The sequence below is a fragment of the Fulmarus glacialis genome, unplaced genomic scaffold (genome assembly GCF_000690835.1).
Source record: "Fulmarus glacialis isolate BGI_N327 unplaced genomic scaffold, ASM69083v1 scaffold47006, whole genome shotgun sequence".
Taxonomy (NCBI): Eukaryota; Metazoa; Chordata; class Aves; order Procellariiformes; family Procellariidae; genus Fulmarus; species Fulmarus glacialis.
The window spans coordinates 1-18,914 of NW_009219794.1; the positions used below are offsets into that span (position 1 = coordinate 1).

At 34.3% G+C, this 18,914-nt stretch overlaps 1 protein-coding gene across 1 annotated transcript in view; it reads left to right on the top strand.

The window, feature by feature from the left end:
• Positions 1-245: 245 nt before the first annotated feature.
• The window catches only part of FRYL (FRY-like), a gene marked incomplete at its 5' end in the record, with an annotated part of 51,524 nt that continues 32,855 nt past the window's right edge, over positions 246-18,914 (top strand). The window contains 15 exons of the mRNA XM_009580484.1: positions 246-386; positions 2,179-2,347; positions 3,696-3,780; positions 4,757-4,869; positions 7,289-7,439; positions 7,785-7,888; positions 8,435-8,620; positions 10,347-10,548; positions 11,499-11,620; positions 12,073-12,263; positions 12,972-13,066; positions 14,018-14,625; positions 15,264-15,361; positions 16,582-16,752; positions 17,750-17,890. Coding sequence (XP_009578779.1) covers positions 246-386; positions 2,179-2,347; positions 3,696-3,780; positions 4,757-4,869; positions 7,289-7,439; positions 7,785-7,888; positions 8,435-8,620; positions 10,347-10,548; positions 11,499-11,620; positions 12,073-12,263; positions 12,972-13,066; positions 14,018-14,625; positions 15,264-15,361; positions 16,582-16,752; positions 17,750-17,890 — 2,577 coding nt within the window. The remainder of the gene's footprint in view (positions 387-2,178; positions 2,348-3,695; positions 3,781-4,756; positions 4,870-7,288; positions 7,440-7,784; positions 7,889-8,434; positions 8,621-10,346; positions 10,549-11,498; positions 11,621-12,072; positions 12,264-12,971; positions 13,067-14,017; positions 14,626-15,263; positions 15,362-16,581; positions 16,753-17,749; positions 17,891-18,914) is intronic.

The following is an 18,914-nucleotide window of genomic DNA, read 5'->3' on the forward strand; positions in this document are numbered from 1 at the left end:
ATGTACAAATATGTTTAGATATATTTTTACATATTTATAGCTATGAAAGAAAATAGTTATTTCCAGAATGTGTTTCTAAAAATGGATATATATGAAAGATTCATTCTGGAATGTTGAAAAGGCAACAGCTTACAGATTGATGTCTCCTTTTTCTAGAGCCTGTCCCACTTGGCCAATACAGATCACTTTCAAATACAATGTTCTCTACTGGAGTTTTCAGGGGGGGTATTTATTTTGTTTTCTAGTATGGTGATGAAGTGGCTTGGTCAGAGATAGAAAATGTGTGGACTACTTTGGCAGACAGCTGGCCAAAGAATCTGAAAATAATTTTGTACTTCTTGATCAGCATCTGTGGAGTGAACAGTGAACCCAGCCTTTTGCCTTATGTGAGTATGTGATATGTCTCTCCTTAGTGCTATTGATATTTTAAAAATTAGTTGTGTGTCTAGCAGCAAAGATGACCAAAAAATGTGAGGTAGGATTTCTAGTATCAAAATCTCCAACTGCATAATAGTGTCACCCCATATTTTATGACCACTAAGTACTCTGAACAAATCAAATTCAGTTCTTTTGTTTGAGTTACTTCGGACATCTGTGTCAAAATTTCAGTATCAGTTTCAGTTAAACCCAGCATTCATGGAGTGGGCTTGAGAAAGGGTATAAACCACAAAGGATATCGCACCTTTAAGACAGCTGAGGCTTCCTTAAGACAACTTACCGACTATTGCAATTTACTGAGGGTGGTAAGTCTGAAACAGTCCGCTAGCCATCTTATCAGTCACGAGTTGTCAAAATTCAGGGTGTGCTAGGTAGACCATAGACCTTATTTAGTGAGTAAATCACAAAAAATGGAGAAGACTTACTAAAATGTCTACATCTGTCTTAGCATTTTTTTGTTCTGTTGTCATAAAAAGGAAACTTAAAAGTTTGATTGCTAAATTTTGATTAATTTTATTAGCAGTACACACTGAACAACTCCTTTCCATCATGAAACGCAAATCTGCTGCAGCAGTTGGTCTCTGCTCATTAGGAAGAATTAAGATAGTTCCATAAGTAATATTTTCATTAGAAAATTATTATAGGTTTTGCTAATAGTCAAAAACTAGATATGAAGTAAACAATCAGGACTTATTAAGCTGTCCTTAGTAAGAACTTAAGTTCTTCATTGATTGGCAATCGTTTTCGTTGCAAATTGGGAAATCTAGCTTAATGTTACCTAGCCCAAATCTAGCCCAAAATCTTTGCGTTTACATTTTGAACAAGGTGACAAAGTAATTCCACGAGTCAAACACCCTGGATCACTTGCTTACTGTTCATCTTTGAGTTCTCTCAAAAGCATGGAAATAAATCATTGATCAGTAATGACTTAAGAAACTATCAGAAGAAAAAATATGAACTTACTGATGTCTAGAGTAATCGCTGACTAGCAGCCATCTGCTGCTGCGTAGCAGTGACCGGGATTATTTTGCTGAAATAAGGTGTAGTGGAGAATCCTTAACTACTATATGCTTAATAAAATATTGCTATAGTTAGGTGTTTATTCTTATCAGAGTATATAAAGGCCTCGAGCATTTTGTGAATTAAATGGGTTTTCCCATGCTATAATTTAGGATAGTCCTAAAAAGCAGACAGATAATATAGTAAAATAATGTCATGCCATGTAGGGATAGTGTGATTATTCTCACATGACCAAGTATTAAAACAAAAAAACCCACCCCAAGTCCTCTCAAAACCAATTTTATTTTTTGTCAAAGCATATGTGAGAGCACTGCAGAATAGCATGCTGGAAAAGAAATAGTATAGAACACAACTGTGAAGTATCAGAAATAAATTATATCAGAATACATTTGCTCCAGTGTTGATCTCAGATGTTGCTAAAACCTTTGTAAGAAAGTCTTCTGCTTCTTAAATAACTGTAATTGAACTCAGAAGACTTACTTTCTTACTCTTGTGATATTTTCTGGTGCTTGCTGCTTTTGACAGCTGTGAAAGCAATTTTGTTTGCTTTTAGAACTAGAGAAAGTTTCAGATATCCTCACTTGCAGTGCAGGTAGATATTGATTCTAATAAGTTGTGGTATTCAAATCTTATTTTCCTTTTTTTAAATCAAGTCACTGTAATAAGAATTTTATTTATGTATATACTATTTTATATACATATACTTGTTTTTGACGGCAGGTAAAGAAAGTTATTGTTTATTTGGGTAGAGATAAAACAATGCAACTACTAGAAGAGCTGGTGAGTGAACTTCAGCTTACAGATCCTGTCAGTTCAGGAGTCACCCATATGGATAATCCACCATATTACCGTATTACTTCCAGTTACAAAATCCCCTCTGTTACTTCAGGTGAGAATTTATTAACTTAAGCTTTTATTGTTGTCAGCGGTAAACATGCTATTATCAATCAGTTATAATATTGGAGTTTATCTGTAAATATTCAGTAAGAGTACAATGTTCTGTTTCATTAAGGCAAAAAGTTTGTTTTACAAGAACTGCAGTTTTGGTGTACCCGGAGTTCTTATTAAAGAACATCTGATAGGTTCACAAGGAACAGGTTTGTATTAATGTATGTGTTAGACTTCGTCTGTGTTCGGATCTCACACTGTTTACTCTCACTATATCACTTTTATATCAATTCAATCAAACAACTGGGAAAATTTATATAGTTTTAAATCCATGTAAGTTGTTACATTTTAAGTTCTGTTATAGACAGAAGCCGCATCCATAGGAATTTCTTCAAGAGGATTTAAGTGAACTTACTTAGGAGAGTCTGTTTAGAAATAATTAACAATTAGATCAATTTATTTGTTTATTTAGAAACAATTAACAATAGATCAATTATAAAAAAAAAACCTACTGAAGATATAAAAAGTGTATACCTCATGCTTCAATCCAAGAACATGCTTAGAAATGGTGGAAAAGCTGTCTGGTTTTGGTGAAGCATCTTTCAAAGTGAGCCACAGAAGACATGGATCGGAGGGTATCTAAGCAAAGACTTCGCTTTTGTGCTGCAAAGCCGTCAATGTCATGAAGCAGCCCGGACCTATCACATAGGGATTATCTGAATCACAAGGTGGCACATGTTCATGAAAGTGTTTAAAAAAGTATGAAAAAAAATTATGCGGCTCTTGCACTTATATGTAATTGAGAGTAGCAAAATCTGTGGGGAGGATGCAAAATTATTTCTGATTGTGGTCATCTATTCAGTGTGATGCTTGCAAGTTTCTCTTAAAAATAAATTGATACAAGCTTCACTGCAGGCTGTTAGATTTAAATCCCTAATCTGTTTGTGGTTTGAATTAACTGCATACCAAAGTCCAACTACATTTTATGGATTACTGTGAGGTATAGCATACAGGAAAGAAAGAAATAGGTCTCTAGATCCTGCTTCAAAAACAAGCCTTTCTACTTAATTTACATTGAAGACTCAGAGATTCCTGGAATGGATTCTTTTGATTTTTTTCCAGTTAGTGAAATTATGGTAGCAGCTCAGAATCTTTTAGTCTAAACAACAATTTTTTTTTGTTGCGTGTGAAAGTAATTTCTATGGCTCAGTTTGTCCATGTGCTAGTTGCTGTAGTGTAAACCTGGTTAGGGCTCTTGGCATGGACAAGTAAATAAGGGTCATCGTGTAGTCCTTAAGACTGCTTTTCTTTTTTATTGACCAATCTTTTTCTTTGTCCATAATTCACAGGTACCACTTCTAGTAGCAATACAATGGTAGCTCCCACAGATGTCAACCCTGACAGTAAACATATAAAAGACAATATTGAAGAGAAGTAAGTATCTCCTTGAAGAGCAGTTATTAGTTGAATTACAGGAATTCCTGGTAGGTACTATAAATACATGCATCTCAATGGCTCCAGGTATGTCTACATTGCAGAAAATATATGACTGTAAGTTTTATAAGTTTTAAGTAACAGAACTGGAATACTATTTGGGATTAACAGTAGCAGCCTCAATTGTAATTTGAACTCAAAAAGCTGCAGAGGAAATGGAATAAATTAAGGGACCAATCCAGGTCAGGCTTTGTATTGCTAAAGCTATATCGTTATTGATGCCAAAATTAGCTACTATTACACTGGATTGTATATGTTTACATAAGAGAAATTATACTGCAGGTGGATATATCAAGGGCAAATGTTACTAGTTTAGTAACGTAGCCAATTCACAAATTGGTTTCCTAGCTCACTAGAAATCAATAGTGCCCATGTGTTGAAAGCCAGTTTATTCATCCAGGTATTTGGATGCCTGGTATCTGAGGTAAGATCCATTCCAGCTAGCTTTAAAACAGATGCCTCCCTCCCTAATTTTTGAGCTTCTTAAGAACAGTCTTTCAGAGAAATTTGCCAGACGGTGGTACTGGCGTGCGGGTGGTGGAAAGCAAACAGCTGACATGGACTTAGTCAGGGTGTGGACTCAGAGCTCAGCGATAACTGACTGTGGGCATGCTCAAGAGTGAGAACAACTTAGTTATGTATAACGGTAACAAGTATTTTAATGTACTTAAATGTTAATGAAAATGATCTAACAGAAGTATAATTTATAGTGGATTATCTCCTTGAATCCCCTCAGTTAGCATTGCTACAGGAGGTGTCTTATACAGCTGAGATGCTTTGGCATTATATTGATTGTCCTTGTAAGATGAAATATTTTTGCATAACAGTTTTGTTGAAATACAGCTTTACTGAAAGACCCTGATTAATTTTTGTCACGGAACGTCAGTTACTAATGCTGCTTTATTTGTTCCTACAGTTACGTACATCTAGACATCTACAGCGGGTTGAACAGTAACTTAAACCGCCAGCACCACAGACTAGAATCTCGCTACAGCAGCAGCTCTGGAGGATCATATGAAGAGGAAAAAAGTAATATTTTTATTTTAAAATATTTCTATGGATAGAAAACAAAATTTTCACAAGTTAATACTTTTGCTGAAAGTTGTGGAATGTGAGGAAATAGGCATTATCAGTGGTTTTTGCAAGGACCTATTAAAAAATAAGGGTTTTTTGCATTCCTCGGTCTTAGTACTGCTATTGAAGTCTAGCATACGTTTGATTACAGTAGAATGTGCAAGGAAGATAATACACTTTCTTTCCTTCCCTTGTCCTCTGGAATGAATTTTTAACATCTTCCCAAATGAAGCAGTTCTACTCTATTTTCTTTGCCAGTACCAACACCAAAGATAGATAGACGGTGAGGCAGAAGAAACAGGAGAGAGATTAGCAGAAGGAAGATGAGATGAATGAGGAAAAAGATGATGGAAAAGAAGTTAAAAAAAAAAAAAAAAGAAAATTAGAAGTAATTGTGCTTTTAAATGATAGCAGTCCTTGGCCTGTTTAAAAAAAAAAAAGGGTACAAAACTTTCTGAGAAGCCATAGCAAAGGAAAGTATAGCAGGGAAAAAGGATCTTGTTGTGTACCTCTGGTTTTCAAGCTTGTTTTGAAAATGTGTTTTGGGTTATTTTTTGTGATCTATGGTCTGGTGTTTCTGAGGTGCAGAGGTAAGGAAAGAGGTAGATATCTCTCCTGAAACTCCATATACTTTTAGAGGCTTTTCTTTAATGGAGACTTACTAACTGTGGCTACTTTTGTACCAATGCCTAAAGTATAAAATCATTGTGAAAATGCTAGGGGAAGCTAAACAGGTCATGTAATCAGGCAAAAATGAGGACAGTGGTCAGACAGTAAATGGTGTGTTACGTTAGTGAGTTCTGTATGCTTTGTCAGAGTACTTGTTTGACTGAAACTCTTGTTTCAGCTAACAAGCTGTTAGTAATTAAAATGACTTTATACTTTAACCCTGCATAGGATTATCAGATAGATTTCAGTCTGATCCAGATGATTATAGTGCTCCCACAGGCTGTCTTCTTAGGTTTCACTCAATTTTTTATTCACAGTTGATTTTGCTACCAGTTAAGTTGCTTGGGTATGGTACAGCACATGATACAGTACTGCCTGTTCCTTACTTTCTTGTGCTACTGAACAACAGGATGTAAATTTCTGTGTTTTGAGCATTGCATGTCAGTATGAAACCTAGTGTGTCCCATGCTGTATTGAAGCAACAGAGTCCATTAGGATGTCCTTATGCACTCCTTAATGATTGATTTTGTGCAGACCTAAAGGTTAGAGTGAATTTGTGGTTTCAATTGCCTCTTTCAAGAAAGTGGAACATAATGTCCTATACAGAGCTTGTTGTAAAGGCTGGGCATGCTGACGCAGATCTGCTAAACTTTGGGTCAGTAACAGGTTGGTGGACCTTCTGGGCAGCCAGTGTATTTATTACTGCATGGATGGGTGATGTCCAATAGCATAGTTGTGGTCATTTTCATCTTTGTTTGCTATTTGCGATAGCAACACAGTATCCTGAAGCAGATGATAATTCACATGTTCCATCAGTAAGAAGTTTGTCACTGTCAAGAAGGTGATAACAAGCTGATACATGTGTGAACTTCTGAAACTTCTGCAGCTATACTTCCAAAAGGACAACTGGTAGAATCACTGAAACACTGAATTGTTGAGGCAGTCTCTTTTGTTTCTAGCCTTAACTGATCATCCTGAAGTCCAAGACATCTCATTTAAAAACAAAAATATTTTGGATGTATAACACAGTATACTCTCATATCAAATAGCTAATGTGTTTCTTCCACTTTTGAAGCTTGCTTAATCAAAAACTAAATGTCTTTCTGTGTTTTCTTGACAAATTTACTAATTTTCTGAGCAGTGACTTTTGTCAAGCAGTGGGATTGGGCTATGCTGCTGTAAAAGTGGCAAGTTCTGAGTTACCCCATGTATCAGGCTGGCATTATCTGACAAAGTAGAACTGGGGATTTTTGCTAGCAAGATCTATAAAGAAGTGCTCTTGAGAAATACTTCCTTAGCCTATAATGAAATGCAGCTCTTCAAAATGAGTTCGGTACGGTCTTGGGACCCAGCCTTAACTCCCTATCTGACATGAGGTTTGAAATTCAAGGAAATGATATTAGATCACTTTGCCTTTTTTTCCTTATGTGCGTCCATGTTCCCTATGTGCATCCATCGCTTTTATGAACCTATTCAACAAAATCTTACTGTTATGTACGTGGCTTCTGTAGAATCATCCTTGTGCTAAAAGAAATAACCACTTCTTTTTTTCTTTAAACTGTGTTCAACTACTACTGTTTACGGCTGGTTCCCCCTCTTCCAGATATCAGCTTTTCAAGAATTTAAAAATATTTCTTTAAAAGACTATATAATACAGAAATGTATTATATAATTTTTTTTCTGGTTTAATTATCTATTGTGTTAGGTGATTCAATGCCTCTGTATTCAAACTGGCGGTTGAAGGTGATGGAGCACAATCAAGGAGAGCCTCTACCTTTTCCACCTACTGGAGGTTGCTGGTCACCGTTGGTGGATTACTTGCCTGAAACTTCTCCTCCAGGCATGTCTCTTCACAGGTAACTGTTGTAACAATGCTGATGGCAATTCATTACATTTTAATTTGTATTGCACAAATACAGTAATTTAAAGATAGGAGATTAAAGACAGTAGATTTAAAGATAGTAGATTTATTTTCTGTGGTTTTACCCACAGATCTAGCAGTTTAAGATTTCTAAGTCTTTTAATTTGGAGGAGTAAAGTTTTTCTATCTTCATTGTGAGCATTTATCTTTTCCCTTAATATAATTTTGTGGTTGTTTGTAGACTTAAAGCGTACTGGTTAGTAGCATATTAAGCTATTTGCAGCTCTTCATAAAGTTCATACATTATGTTCTTCTAACAAATTTTTTTGTTTGTTTTTAGATGCAACATAGCAGTGATCCTTTTAACTGACTTGATAGTTGACCACAGTGTGAAGGTAGAATGGGGAGGATACTTGCATCTTTTGCTTCATGCAATTTTTATAGGTAACTAAATTCTTAAAGAAATATTTCTAACTTAGAAATTGTAGCTATTTATGTAACTGTTCTTTTCCACATTTAAATTAATGTTTGCTGTTGTGTTGAAATCTCATTAATTTGTTGATATTTACAATATTTTTAAAAATTCAACTAAATATCTTTCAGCTTGATTAATATGAATATAATTAAGAGGTTTTGGGAGTCGTTTAAAGGCACTTTCTGTTGGACCCACTTTTACTTCTTTCTCCTTGTAGAAGACAGAGTAAAATTCAAATTTTTTTCTTTCTGTTTCTCTGTATAGTAATTTTCATACAGAGCACCTCTTAAGTTCTTATGTCATTATGTGAGAAACAGGATATATTCATGTTTGTTAAACTGTATGCTTTTGGTTTTATATTGAGACACTGAAAAACCATCACTTATTTAGTGAATTATGTATCTATTATTTGGTAAAATATAACAGCCCAGTTTGAATACTGCTATTTTTTTAATAATTGAATTCAGTGTGGCCTTTGAATTTAATAAAGCTTTTCCATTTTCCTTTTATGTTAGGTTTTGACCACTGTCACCCTGAAGTGTATGAGCATTGTAAACGACTGCTTTTGCATCTGCTGGTAGTGATGGGATCTGGCAGTAATGTACAGTCTGTTGCTTCTGTCCTACTTAGAAACAGAGAGTTCAATGAGTCCAGGGTGCTTACTGTCAAACAAGCTACCCATTTAGATTATACTTTCACAGGTATGCTTTAGATTTATTAAGTGTTGCTTGTTAAAATGACATGGAAAGTTATTTTTTCTTCCAGGCATTATTAAAATTTCTGTTATTTGAAATATTTTCCTGAGCCCTTGGCATTAAAATGTGTTTTGTTTCAGCTCTGTCTAGCTGGTTAAAATGTATTTTGACTAAGTCAAAATGAAGACAGTTCACGTTACCACTTTGTGCCCAGTCATCAGAGTTGGGAGCACAGTTGAATGATTAAATAATAGTGGAAACCACAGAGGGAGCTCTATGTTTTGGATCTGTAATACAGCAGTTTTTATGATGCACTTGAAAATAAAAACCAAGAAGATAGATCTCTCACTTGTTTATAGCAACTTTAAATTTCTGACTTTTGTCAGTTGTATTCGCATTGTTCAATAAGCTATATTTGCAATATAGCTTTTGCAATATTACCTTTTAACGTTCACCTTAATGTTACAATATTGCAGTTATACAGGAAATTACGTGTTTTATATGTATGTCTTTATGAAAATAATATGTTGATGGTGTGAGCCTATTGTAGCTTTTAGAGAAATGTGACATAGTTCATTTTGTTGAAATCTAGTATTTCATATTATTTCAGTAGGTGGCAGCATATTGCTATACAATCTGTTCATTCAGTTTTGTTCACATCGGAAGTGGTTTTGTCACTAACTGAAAATATTCATCTGTTTTCTGAATTTGATATTCATGGCAGTGAGGAATTAAGAAGTGGTCATAGTGAAGGAATTCTTTTATGTAAACCTATTCACAGAACTTTACCAGTGTACCTACATGGTGACCTATACAAACTATTCCATTCCTAATCTTTGCAGTTTTCAGTAAAACTGTCTAAATGTGACACAGTATTTTGCTATTATTGAAACAAAAATGTCTGACAGAAACTAGAATGAGATCAGCATCAAACATTTCCAGCTGGGGGTTAAGATAAGGTGATTACAGGTATGCATGCCTAGCACAAGGTAATACAAGCTGATGTTCAATTTTATTTGAACCAGCTAATAATCCAGCTCTGTAGAGTGAAAATTTGTGGTGGATGTCAGTGAGTCTCAAACTTACGTACAGTTGTTACAGTAAAAGATTCATGACTCTCTCTTCCTTGCCAGTGTACTTTCTCCTAGCACCTCATAGAGAGACATAGGCGTAATGTGATGAGTTACCGCAATTGTATTTTATTGCCACATAATTCTTTACATGGAGAGAAAAATCTTAAAGCAGCAAGATTAAGTTAACTTCAGAGAAACTCTGTGCAGCCAGAGAGGCTGTGCTTAGAATTGATTCACTAGTTAATACTTAGTGTTCACTGATTTAAAGTGCTGTCAGTTGTGCTGGGACTGAGTTTTTAAAAAAAAAAAAATCTGTGCATTATTAGGAAGTAGTTTATATAATTTATCTCAACTTCTTAAAATGAGATGCCTCAGAGACCGATGATGTTATTTCACCATATTACTAATACAAATCAAAAAATACAAAATCAAACATAACACAGTTGTTTTAAAAGAGGGATCTAGCAGTTCCTTATTAAGGGTCCATTCATGCAAAGACTTTGCATATATCAGACTTGATTTCATGGAAATTATTGCATCCATGGAATTATTCTCATTACATTTGCTAAATTACTGATTTTTAGAGGGCTATTTTTTCTTTTTATATATTTAATATTAACAGTCAACAGCTCATAATAATCTTGTTTTTATTTCAGCAGGTGTTCATGATTTTATACCTGATTACCAGCCCTCCCCAATGACAGACTCAGGGCTTAGTTCAAGTTCTACCTCTTCTAGCATCAGTTTAGGAAATACAAGTGCTGCCATTTCTCATCTGCACACCACAATCCTCAATGAGGTTGACATTTCAGTAGAGCAGGATGAAAAAGTGAAAACTCTCATAGAATTTATTACCTCAAGGTAAGATTTCTATTTTCATTTTTGTCAAGACATGTATTTTGTGGAAATATGGCAAAACCCTTGCTATTTAGCATCACGTTGTCTAATTTTGTCTCTGTTTTATCACCACTAAGAGACAGTTTAATCCTGAAGTGTTTTTATGTCATACAGCCTATGAACAACTTCAACTCTCCAACAATTTCAGAGAATTTTGGCCCCCCTTTCATGTCCTGAGCGTTTAAAAGTCTTTTGCCATGTTCTGCACAGGTCTTTTATCTTTGCTTGCTACACAGTTTTTAGAGTTCCCTTTTCCATCTAAAGGATTCCCATACTAAAGGATTAGGGCTGGAATACATAAAGATGATTAGGGAGCTGCAAGATTTGTGTGGAGTTTACGCATTGCCTAATAGTAGAGAGCTGGCTATTCAGATAATATGAATTAGTGGTAAAGAACATCTTTAAACAAGCGACACTTGTGCAATTGGTATGATAGTTTATATAAAGCTTTCAAGATTGGGTAAATCTGAAATCCCACTTGTTTCTCAAAGCTTTTGATTAATTATGCCAACAAAAAACCCCCTTATTTAGAATAGTGGGCTGTATTGATGTGAAGAAAATGGGGAGAAAGGAGTTTGTTTTAAGAAGTGTACAGTGGTGTTAGTTGTACTGGTTCTTTGTTAGATAACTAAATATTATCTAACAGAGAACATCTCTTCCTAAACTTATGCTGTTATTTCAGTTGGATCTGTTATATTGCTTTTCACCTTGTCTTAACTTCTTGTATATTATTGTACAATATTGGACAGCTGTCAGATTTCCTTCCAATTTATGTCTGCAGTTCTAAATGGTTTCTTTTATGTGATAGGTAGTAGATTCTTTTGCAGTTAAGTTTAAAGTAACATTTAAAAAATATTAGTGACAAAGGCTATGTTTTATATTCTGTTACGTTTATTCTATTTTTATATTTTCAGGAAAAGAGGGCCACTTTGGAATCATGAAGATGTTTCAGCCAAGAACCCTAATATAAAGAGTGCCGAACAGTTAACTGTGTTTTTAAAGCATGTGGTATCCATATTTAAACAGTCTAGCTCAGGTATGTTAGGAAACAGTTGATGCGTGATAGAATGTTCAAGTCTGCAAACTAAATGATTTTTTTTGAATGCCTGTAAGTTTGCAGATGATCTATAAAATCACTTTAGGTGATTGTTTACTGCTTCTAAAGAATAGATTTTTCTTGTGCATTGCACACTTCAGTTCATATTTCTATTTAGGAATGAGATAAAATATCTTACTAATTTATTGTGGACACTTACTATTCAAATCATAAATGTTTTATTCTCTACAAGTCTCTCCAGTGTTAAGTATTATGGAATACAGTTCATATGCCTGGAAAGATTTTTGAGAGTAATACTGCTTGAGAAAAATGTAAAATATGATAGTATTTTAAAGTTAGGAATGACTTTGGTAACTTACTCTTTATTAAATTCAAGTGGTTTTGGTTTTTATAAAGCATTGTGTTGCTTGTGTATTTATTTGCTTTTATAGGAGGATTTCAATTGGAACACCGTCTCAGTGAAGTTGCTTTGCAAACTGCGCTTTCGTGCTCCTCTCGACATTATGCTGGGAGGTCCTTTCAGATTTTCAGGGCTCTGAAGCAGCCTCTTACTGCATCTACACTTTCTGATGTTCTCTCCAGACTAGTAGAAACTGTTGGAGATGCAGGAGAAGAAGCTCAGGTATTTGAAATTTTCACCCCACTTTATTAGAAAGCTAAGTTTGCCTAAATGACATACTTACATTATTATTTTAATGACAGTAAAATTTAAAAGCATTTTGGATTAGTTGCTTTTTGTTTTTAAATAAAGATATTTCAAATATCAAAACCTTTTTAATCATGACACTTCCTGAATTTTCACCTAATGAAATGATGAAAAGATGAACTGTGCACATTCTCTTCTACAGCAATAGGAACTTTCAGAGAGTTTGGTATATCTGTTTCCTGAAAACACCTTCTCTTTCATAGTTAGAGAATCCTGAGATCAGCCGTATAAAAAATAATTTAGGTTTTATTTTATTAAGAACTTAACCTGATAAAGTGTTAACAATCATCCAACTTAGTGTCATTGTACATCAAAAGAAGTGGATGTAATCTTTTAATATTGCAAAATGAGAATCTAAATGACTCCATCCTTAAGTTCATCCTTAAAAATAATGCAAACCAGAGTGAATTTTGTGAATATTTAGAAATAAATTAAGTTTTTTGCTGTCTTCAATCTGTACCGGTAATTTGAGCTGTCTCATCAGGGTTGTGTTCTAATTGAAGCATGAAATAATAATTTAGTTACTGATACTGATTTTATACTTTTATATTACTACTCAGTAGATTTTCTGTGATCTTCCTTGTATGTATTGCATAATTTATAATGACCTGTGGCTTTCCCCAGGGTTTTGTCATAGAACTTCTTCTGACCTTAGAGTCTGCTATTGATACGTTGGCTGAAACCATGAAGCATTATGATCTGCTTTCTGCCCTTTCTCAGTAAGTTCTTTTATCAGCCAACCTATATTACACATTTTTATACATTTGAATTATTAAAGATGTGCATTACAAATGTAATGACATAATTTCTTGTTGTCTTTGCAGAATAGTTGTATCCTAATAGCAAAATTGCTTGCTCTTTTATGTTTTTATCATTCTGCCTCAAGCAAAACTCATAAGAATCTAGATTTTCTGAAAAGAAATCTTTGCTACCTTTCCAACCTACCCTGTTGGGTCCAATTTAAAAAAAAAAAAAAAAAAGGTGTTCAACGTGTTCCTTATGGCTCAATTCTGAAATGTTGTCAGTTCTTCTGAAATTTCTCAAAAATAAAGGCACTGAGTGCATTTAGAACTTTTTTTTTAATCAGGCCCTACTGACCTTGATTAGTAGTGTAATTTTTTGGGGTTCTTACTTTTTTCCCCATATGTGTAATGAAGGTAATGGCACCAATCTTTAAAAGATAGTTTAAGGTTCAAGATGAAAACTCCTGTACTGCAATAAATAGTTTTATTCCAGTGTTAATACAGAAGAATTTTCTTCAGCTACAGCAAAAGCTAGTCTCTTAGGCCTCAGATTTGTTGTCCAGGTATAAGAGAAGTGTAATTGAATAGTCTGAGTCATTTGTGTGTCTCATTACAGTCTGAGTGGTTAGCTCAATGATTTTTTTTATCAAACTGAAAAAAATCCCTAAATGTACAGACATCTTTCTTTGTTTGACTTCATGGCAAAGTTTTTGAAAATGTTGAGATTTCTAGGAATATCTTCAATTTCTTGGTATCAGAACTGGAAGGTGTTGGTTTTTCTAGGTCAGATACTTCAGACAAATATAAGGTAATAAGTAAATTTCATTTGGTTAGTGTCAAATCTTTTTTCTTTCTTCCCTTTTTCTAAACTGTGTGTTATTAAAGTATTTTGCATGGAATAATATGTAATACTGATTTTTATTTTAGAACCTCATACCATGATTCTGTAATGGGAAACAAATATGCAGCTAATAGGAAAAGCACTGGACAGATAAATCTAAGCACAAGTCCCATTAATAGTGGCAGTTGTTTGGGATACTACAGCAATACAAGGAGTAATTCTTTGAGACTGAATTTAATCAGTGAGCGGAGAGGCGACCGTCGACGGAGCAACACACTGGATATAATGGATGGAAGGATAAATCATGGTGGAAGTTTGGCAAGGACTAGAAGCCTTTCCTCCCTGAGAGAGGGAGGGATGTATGATGTGCAGCCTACTACTGACCCTGTCAACTTGATGGCCACCATATTTTGGATTGCAGCTTCGTTGCTAGAGTCAGATTATGAATATGAATACCTTTTGGCTCTCAAGCTACTCAACAAGCTTCTTATTCACTTGCCTCTGGATAAATCAGAGAGTCGGGAAAAGATAGAAAAGGTGCAGAATAAACTGAAATGGAATAACTTTCCAGGCCTTCAGCAGCTTTTCCTAAAAGGCTTTACTTCAGCATCTACACAAGAAATGACAGTTCATCTCCTCAGTAAACTCATCACAATTTCCAGGCATGCTTTGGTGGATCCTTCTCAGTTAGCAGGTATATTTAGTAACTGTATATGTAATGAAAATGTATTTTTTCATCAAATTAAGTGTAATCAAAATCAGTAGTGATTATGCATTTGCCTTTAAAAAACACCTTTCAGTTAAATGCTTTTTCAGTTGTCAATATTACAGTGCTAGATAGTGGGAATACATTACAGACTATGATTATCTGCCAAGAAATACTGCACGAAAAGTTTATGTATTGACTATTAACTTACTTTAAACTTGCTTGCAAGTTTTAAGAGCACGTGTATTATTTTTCATGATCTTGTGCTAAATAGCTCCATTAGTACTATTTCAAACATTTGCACATTTTTGAAACAATGTGACTATACTGCCTAAGGCTATCCAGTTGCATGATAGTTTTGTTTAATTGGTCCGGCAATGATTCTATTTTCATCTTATGCATATTTATATCTATACACAGACACATTTATATACCTTCTACATACATACACACTTAGGTACATGTATGTGTGTATATAATTTATATATCTGTATGAATGTATATGTATCATGCTCTAAGAGTTATTAAATACCAGAAAGATGTTATATGCTCACATAACTCCACATTAAATTAAGTTATATTAAAATCATTAGGGCTCATATAACTGTGTTTATGTATGTGTTTAGGATTTCCCCTAAATATCTTGTGCCTACTTCCTCATCTGATCCAACATTTTGATAACCCAACTCAGTTCTGTAAAGAAACAGCTGACAGGATAGCGAAGGTATGTAAAATGATGCTTGGGGAGTATCCAGGAATTTATTACCCGCATTGCTGTATTTTTCTGCTCCCTTATGCAATACTTTCACATGATTCTAATAGTCTTATAGAAATAACCATAAAAAGTTGTATTTTAAAGATGTGATCCAGTCCTGTTTATATAGTTGGTCCTCATATCAACCCCTGAGTTTCCCTTTGTCAATGAAAATACACATTTTGCTTATTCTATAAACTTTAGATGTAAAGAACAAATTTACTTGTTAATGATATCAGTTACTTTTTCTTTCTTGTCTGATTTTGCAGCTTGTAATTTTAAATATAAACTTAATCAATTTTTAAGCACACTTCCTAATTTACCTATGATAAGGAAGTGATCCTTACCTTTCAGACTGGTAGGTAGAGAAGAAAAGGTTCTACGTTCTTTCTATTATTTGTACACAGTGATTAACCTTGGAGTATTTCTGAACTGTGGTGTCTGTTAAAGCTGTACATGGTATACACCAACAATCTCCAGCCAGGCTGGTGGTACGCTGCCCTGACAAGCCTGCATTGTAAGGAAGAGTGTGGAAAGGGGAATAAGAAAGTGGTGTTTGTCATAGGAGATGCAGTCATAGCCCTCTGGCTTACCAAACCATGATATGTAAATCACTTAACTGTGTGCAGGCCACCTGAAAGGAGTACGTGCCTGATGCAAATAAAAAAATACTGTTGTCCCTTAAATACATGCACTACTAGTTAAGGGGCGCTAGTTGAAGTAAGTTTGGTATGAGCAGTAGATAAACTTGGAGCATGGATTGCACAGTACCGCTATTGCAGGTACTACCGCCTTCCCAAATACAAGCCCTCGTAGCTCTGATAAATGCGAAGCTAGTAGACAAGGGCTGGTCTAGGCTTAAAAGAAGAAGGAGAGACAGGTCAAGGCTTATGAATGCCTACTGAGTACAGTTGCCCATTCAGGAACATGGAGCTAAATTTTTGTTATTTATACCTGATGCATTCATTTATTTATTTGAAAAAGCAGTTTAAGTCTCTTAGCTAATTCTCTCTACTAGTTTTTTAGTGAATTGCCAGGCTCCAAAATTCAGCAGAAACTATAGATGTTGCTTGTATGATTAGTTCGATTTCAGTTATTGGAAATCTGGGAAAAGTGCATAATGACTTGTGAATGCTTAGATTAAAAATTTGTCATTTCTAGTGTAATTAAATAGGCTTTTTGCTTTTCAGGTTTGTGCAGAGGAGAAATCACCAACTCTTGCCAATCTGGCTCATATGATGAGTTTATACAGTACACACAGTTATTCCAGAGACTGTTCTAACTGGATTAACGTAGTGTGTAGATACTTGCATGACTCTTTCTCAGATGCCACATTTAACCTCGTAACTTATCTCGCAGAGGTAAATTTTTAATAAAAGTGTTGACAATCTGTGATCAACATTACATTTACTCATTGCCAATTTTTCGTGATTCTGAATATTGGGTGGGGAAAAAAGCACATATTCCGTAATAGGAGAATAATAATAAAATGTTCTAGAATATAGAAAAGGGATGACTACTGCCATTTTGGAGTGCAACAATTTAAATGTGCCTTGAAGTAATAATCCCTCTAACAAAATATCCCTTTTTATGATAGTACTGTTTTGTAATAGTTATTTATATTCCGTTCTACATGAATAAAATGCACACTGCCTTGGCTTTAGCAAAACATACTTAGCACAAATTTAAAGAAACCTTTTTTAGCCAAATACACATTTAAAGATGTCCTTATCACAACCTAAAAACTAATTTCAAAGTTCGCTTTAAGTATTGCACAGTATATAATAAAAGATCATTTAAATTAAGAATTCAGTATATGATTCTGCCAGCCATTCACACAGGAAAACCGTTACTACCTTTGAAAAAGTACCTTGTGTGAAAAGCTTGTAGAGCTTGTCCTTGAAGAATATCACTTCAAATCGATGATGGTATTTTTAAAAATATTATTACATTTTCATGAATGAATTCATACGTACTTATTTTGTTTGTAAGCTTGTGTATACTAGCCTTCTCTAAGGCGTAGACGTAATTGTTTTTCATGCAGCTTTGAGATTTTGAACTTGTATGAACACTTTTATTTGGTGAGAAGTATTTTATTATTAGGCACTTTAGATCTGTGCTAACATGTCAAAATTCAGGGAAAAAACTGAATTAAGACAGAGAAAATTGTTCTATTGCATTACATTATTTTTTTTAATGCTAAAAAAAATTTTGAAAACCATGAAGTGGTACACTGAAGTTTCTTGAAGGGAAAAGTAAATATGTATGGAAGTTAACTATATTTTAATGTTTGTTTTCACTTTTTGCTACCTTTAAAGGCCCTAATTAAATTCTGTATTTTTTAAAACTTTTTTTCAGCTGTTAGAGAAAGGGTTATCCAGTATGCAACAGTCCTTACTGCAGATCATTTACAGTCTTCTGAGTCATATTGACCTATCCACAGCACCAGTGAAACAGTTTAATTTGGAAATCATAAAAGTTATTGGTAAATATGTTCAGGTAGGTACTCTGAAAAAAAGCCTTTCCACTTATTATCAAAGTGGTAGTGAAATTACACTTGAATTTTTTTTGAGAATTTTTATATCTGGAATAAATTAAGAGTTGTTCAAAGTCAGATTCCATAGTATTTTTTTTTTGTCCATGTAGTTAATTCATTCTATGCTTATGTATTTGTCCAATTTGATTAACATCTTGTGGAACAAGTTACCTGGATGAATATACATCTATTTACAGATGTGGGCAACTCTGCATATATAGTTATAACAGATGATCCTTGAACTATTAAAATATAAGGAAATGTTTACTGATAAATACTGTGCAAATGTTTAATTTAAGTGTGTATGTTTTCAAAAGGAAGTTTTACAGTCAAATGAATGTTTAAATCACTTTCACTAATATATCTGTGAGGAACATTAACGTGCACCTTAATGAATTCAAGTGCATTTTTTTATTAAAGAAAGTCCCCAAAAGATGAACAATAATGTTTTGCCCTAGGTAATTTGATCCTTTGTACTTGGAACACAATTTACTGAAAATCTATTTCACGAAAGAAGGTCTAGGATCTCACTGAAAGATTTTATGAAAATGCCTGGAGCATAAAACCATTTCAGTGCACAACATTCTCCCCTGCCCCTCCCCTCCCCTTTTTTTTTTCCTGAATTCCATTATTGCCAAAGGTATTTCAGTCAAATGGTTTAATCATAATTAACCAGGAAAAGTAGTCTTTCTGAATGTTTTGTTATTGACGGATATGTACTTTAGATATTGTGCTCCTGTCAGAGTGCATTAGGCAAAATGGAATGATTAGCATAACTATAGTTTCATGGCCTGACGGCTGCTTGCTTCACCTCTAACCTTTATCTGAGCTTTCTATGCAAGCCCACACTACCATGGAATGTAATCTTAATTTGAAGATGTTAGCTATCAAAATAATGGTACTAGCGAAAAAATATTCCAGAGAAGCCTATGTATTTTTGATACGACAAAACATGTTACTGTGGATGACAAAAGAAGAGATCATAAA